The 5384-nt window shown below is 52.7% G+C and overlaps 1 protein-coding gene across 1 annotated transcript; it reads right to left on the bottom strand.

The window, feature by feature from the left end:
* Nucleotides 1-1130: 1130 nt before the first annotated feature.
* GJD2 (gap junction protein delta 2) lies at nucleotides 1131-3063 on the bottom strand. Its single transcript, XM_003418641.3, has 2 exons — nucleotides 2993-3063; nucleotides 1131-2025 (listed from the first exon to the last, which is right to left on the bottom strand). The coding sequence occupies exons 1-2, from the start codon at nucleotides 3061-3063 to the stop codon at nucleotides 1131-1133; spliced, it is 966 nt and encodes a 321-aa protein (XP_003418689.1).
* Between the last annotated feature and the right edge of the window lie 2321 nt (nucleotides 3064-5384).

The raw sequence follows: 5384 nt of genomic DNA, 5'->3' as shown, positions 1-5384 counted from the left end.
ACGAAGCACAGCTGTGTTGCACAACAAAACTGTAAGAAAACGAGTGAGATACACCAGTTAGAAACTCTGTGGCTTGGGTGAAAAAAAAAAAAAAAAAAAACCCGTTGCAGTTGAGTCAATTCCAACTGATAGCGACCCTACAGGACAGAGTAGAACAGCTCCATAGCGTTTCCAAGGAGCATCTGGTGGATTTGAACTGCCGACCTTTTGGTTAACAGCCATAGCACTTAATCACCACGCCACCAGGATAGAGATCTTCAATATTGAGGAAAAAAAAAAAAAAGAAGAAGAAGAAGAGATCCTTTTAATGCTACCCAAAGTCCACAATCTAGAAGGCAGAAATATCCTGAACCTCATAACCACATGCCTAACGGTGCCATAACCATTGCACAGAAGTGTTGTAGTTGCATATCGCAATTCCCTCCCTCCCACCCATTCCCCAACCCTAATAAACAGCACCAGTGCAGTTTGAGTTAGAAAACTGGAAATACTGAGACATTCCTAAGGTCTTCATAATGACTAGCGGCCGGTCTGAGCGTGCTCTAATGCTAAGCTCTGCCATGGCCATCCTCCAAAAAGCAACCCCATGTAATTTCCTCTATCTGGCAGATAAAACTGTTAGGTATACTGTAAGGCCAGATTCAGAAAAAGCTGGCATGCTATCCTGGGTTGAGGAAGAGGGGCATGCTGATGGAGCTACATGAAGGATGCCTCAAGGATGTTTGTCCTGCAGCCCAGGATGAAGGGATTTGTTAAGATAGGTCACAAATTTTGTACCAATAAAGTATTTGGCTCACATCACCAGGATACAGAGCTCAGCAGAACTAAGTCCTACACAGTAGCTATGCAAGTCCACTGTTGTCAGGATCAGGCTGGGCCATGAAAGACGAGGGCCAAAGAAGTCCATCTCATCACTCTACCCAATTGTCTCTGTAGGGCGAATGGTGTGACATGTAGTAATGGTTCTACGGTCTCTCCTCTCCCATCGATGCAAGATCTTCTCCTCACCAGGCTTATCCTACATCTTAATGGCGAGAATCACATAAAGGAAGGCAGATACAGCCATCCTCATGCAGTCATGTGCCTTGGGGCTGCTTGTCATCCCCCAGTCCTTCCCAGAGTCTACCTTTTCACACGTAGGCAGAGTCACTGGACTGAGTCCTGCCAAAATTGGGAACACTGACCCGGGGCAGGTCCTTGTTACGGATCTCATAGACTGACTTCCTCTTGGCCTGGGCCCCTCGCACTGCCAGCTTGATCTTGCGCCATCCCAGGTGGTTGAGTTCAGCCAGGTTGAGCACAACACAGATGCCACTCACAGCAAACATGAACACTAGAAAGACAGTCTTTTCAGTGGGCCGGGACACGTAGCACTCCACTTCCTTGATGCAGGGGTAGCGGTCACACTCGTACAACCCTGGGACACTGAAGCCATAGAGAAAGTATTGGCCCACCAGAAACCCAATCTCCAGGGCATTTCGGAATACCACTTGGATAATATAGAAGCGGGAGATGCCCTCCTGCCTTCGGAGCTTGGATCGCGATGCAGTGCGCAGCCCTGACGGATGTGGGGTCAGGTCCTTGACCTCCAGACAATCTGGCTCTGTCTCCTTGCTGGTGCTCTCTGTGTTCTGCAGCACCCCATTGACAATGGCATTCTGCAACTTCTTGTCTTCTCGTTTGCCCCCACCACTACCTCCAGCCCCAGTTCCTCCAGGACCTCCCATGGACTCAGGGGGGTCTCTGTCCAGGGCTAGGAAGACAGTAGAGTAGCGGCGTTCTCGCTGTTTGGCGGACTGGTGCACAGAGTAGGTGATGAAGCAGAGACTGGGGGTGCAAACCATAATGATCTGGAAGACCCAGTATCGTATGTGGGAGATGGGGAAGGCGCGGTCATAGCAGGCCTGGTTACAGCCGGGCTGCAAGGTGTTGCACACAAACATCGTCTGCTCATCATCGTACACCGTCTCGCCCACAATGGCCACAATGAGGATCCTGAAGATCACCACCACAGTCAACAGGATCCTGAGCAGGGAAGAGGGAGGGAGAAAGGTTCTTATGGGCTGAGTCACTGGCTTAGGAGACCCTGGCTCCTCCCCTCCCTGCCGGAGCATGTACAGGGTCCTCTGACTCCAGAGCTGTCCACCCCTGTGGGGAACTGGATCCGGAAAGCCCTTTTGTCTCTTCCCCTCCTGAATGCTGGTAGACTGGGAACACTCCATATTACACAGATCCCAGGTACACGTCTCCATACACGGGACATGGTGTGTACACAACAGAGAGATTTCATCTATGTGGAATGTACAGAGGCACAAATACACCTTCATTGCAGTTGTGGCAAATGCACACGGAAGGTCTGTACAGAGTGTGCATGTGTCCAGACCTACGTGCAGTGTGTGCAGAGCTACTCCACGTGTATACTCGGTTTATTTTCAACATGAACATTGAACTTAATGCTTTATATAATGTAGAGATCTAAGCTTTTACATGTGTGCATGTGTCAATCGGGTGTGTGAGTTCCTGAAGTTGTAAGTTTTAACGCCCAATTCAGTTTAGCTTAATAAACATCTACTGGGAAGAGATACAGCTGCTCAGAAGAACGAATCCATCTTCCCACTTGCCCGTCTCTGTCCCAATACAATTCTTCCTTGTAGATTCTATTCAGGGAACCGGATGGAGATTGGCTCAGACTCTGGAGAGCGGGGGACCAAGGCTGAGACAGCAACTCATTCTGATGAGGGAAGAGTGAACCCCGGTGGTAATTCATAGGGAAGGGATGCGGGAGCTGATCAGGAGTAGCTGGACGAGGGGGGCCATCTCGGGGCGTCGGGTGATCCCTCAACGCCGGGAACACGGGCAGGCGCATGGACCAAGGGCGATAGGGAGGGTGCAGAGGATGAGCAGGGGGCTGTGGGGTTTGATCTAGGACATGAGAAGAGACTCCCCCAGGGGCGCCCGACGGGACCCGCTGAAGGCCGGCTCAGCGCCTTACCTCCCGATCATTGTGGAGTGCTGCTGCACCGCGGCTTCCAGCAGCCTCTCCAAGATGGTCCATTCCCCCATCGCTGCGCATCCGGAGGCAGCAGACAAAGACTGGGCAGCACCGGGCACGTTCCCGCTCCTGGCCCCTCCCCGGGCCGCACCTCCGGACTGGGAGCGAATTGCCCCCCAATTAAAGAATCAAACAAATTTAAAAAAAAATCCCCTTTCCCTTTTACTGTACTTAAAAGAGGGAAATGGGGAAAGAAATCCAAGTGCGTCCCGACAAATAAGGCAGATGGCGCGGTTCAGAGAGCCGGCACGAATCTAGGGCGCCGTCCGGGGTCGGGTCTCGATCCCGCGGATCCCCGGGCGGGAGGAGGGGAGGGGCTGGCAGTCTGCAGGTCCGCAAGCTCTCGCCCGCCCGAGAGAGGTCTCTCTGCACAGCTCGCCGCTGAGAGTTGGGAGCCGGGGGAGGGTCCGGGGCTGCAGCCCCCGCGCCTGGCGCTTGAGTGGGCACCGGGCAGTCGCGCGCTGCCGCCTGCGAGGCCGGGGCGGAGCGCGCAGAGCGGGCTGCTGGGCTCAGAAATCCGAGGCCGCCGCCTCTAATCCGCCCTTAAGTAGTCTCCGTCTGCGTCACGCCAGGTCCGCGGAGGGGAGCCGAGCGCAGTGTGCGACTGTCGCTGCGCGCCGGAGCCCGAGGGGCAGGGAAAGCGCGCGGGGGGAGAGAGGGCAAGAGACCCGGGGGCCCTGCGGGGAGTGGGGCGACTTCGAGAGGAAGGACTGCAGCGCCCCTCAGGGCTTCTCGCGGCGCCCAGGTAACCTCACCTGACCGCCAGCCCCCAGCAAGAGGAGGGGGAGCCGGGAGCAGACGCGTGGGTGAATGGGGAGGGGTTTCAGTAGGTAGTTTATCTTTTCTCGCACATCCCTCGCCTTTCATATATTGCCTTTGCAACTAAAATTCCCTCTCTAAATGGAGATGCTGGAGGGGTGGGGGTGGAAGTGGAGGATGACAAGTGAGGCGCTTTTAAATCTTCCGTGGAGAGGACCATCAGTCTAGGAGCGAGCCTGCGGCTCGGTGCCTCCGTGCATCTGATGCTGGGGCGAGAATGACTTGATGAGAGTCCATTTAGGTTGAAACGTAAAAGTAGGTGTGAAGGTGCCTCTGAGAATGGGGATCCAAACACAAACGTGGACCAAACAGGTGCCCAGCTGCGAGCCAGTGCGGTCGTTGTGGTTAAAGGTCTCGCTTCTCCCAGGGCAAACCAAGGCACCCTGCTTTTCTTTCTTTCTTTTCTTCTTTTTTTTTTTCTTTTAACCAGTGTGGATTGAAGGGGTCTTCCTCGTAAACTCTGGCCTACTCTGAATTTAAGGAGACCCAGTATTCTGCTGGCAGAAATAAAACCCCTCACCAACCTCACCCACCCCCGCTTTCCTTATCCGGTCTTGGCTTTCTCCTCTCAACCAGCAGATCCTGGCTTCAGTTTTTTAATTTTCATGTTGTTGTCAGTTCTGTCTAGAGCAACTGCTTAATTGGTTGTTGAAAACTGAAACAATCACAGCAGGCTGCTAACTAGCTCGGGGGTCAGTATTAAGAAACACAATAGTCAGGACCAGTTTCGTAGAATTGTACCAAAAGCACAAGGGGTAAGTAGTTGTAACCCTTTTAAAAATACAACTGGGAAAGGGTTGGTAACTCATCCTAGGGTATGGTGCTATCCCAGTTATCCACGGGAACCATAGCACATAGTATATCACATAAGCCGTACCATGATGACCCTTCAGTTCCTGAGCGATCAAGGTGGTTGGGTAGCTGGTAGCCAGGGCCTGGGAAGAAGGGTACAGAGGGTGGGCGTGAGTCCATTCATCACGCACTTCTGCATACACTGAAGTTCAAAGGCACACCCTGGCTTCAGAGATATCAGTGGGAACTCCTCTATGCTGGACTGACCCATTTACCCCAAGGAAGCGGCTTTTCACCGCACGGGAGTAAAGAGTCACACCAAATTGGAGACTGGTACAGGGTGCAAGCTTAGGCAGGCTTGTCTTGTCACCTGCTGGGCAGGGAGGAGGTGTGAGTGGGGGATGGGTAGGTATTTTATTATTCAACTGGCCACTAGATGGAATGGTGATCCCCAACTCTGACTTGGTATGTTTTCACAAGCTTCTCTCCTGCTGCCTTCGGCCCTGGCTCCCTGTATTCCCACGTTTTCTGGCAGACTCTTTCCAAGTAAAGGATCTCAGATAAGGAGTGAATGGGGCAAGAAAGGCCCAAGGGAAACCTGCTCCATCGCTTTAAATGTCCCAAAACAGGCTTCACAACTCACGACTATTATGTTGTACACTCTTGGTTCTCCCAAACACTTAACGTGGTGATCCTAAGGACACAGGAAATACATTTTAAA

This window comes from Loxodonta africana, chromosome 10 (assembly GCF_030014295.1).
Source record: "Loxodonta africana isolate mLoxAfr1 chromosome 10, mLoxAfr1.hap2, whole genome shotgun sequence".
Taxonomy (NCBI): Eukaryota; Metazoa; Chordata; class Mammalia; order Proboscidea; family Elephantidae; genus Loxodonta; species Loxodonta africana.
Note: the sequence above shows the minus strand (reverse complement) of the source record. Positions and strands in the feature narration are given on the sequence as shown.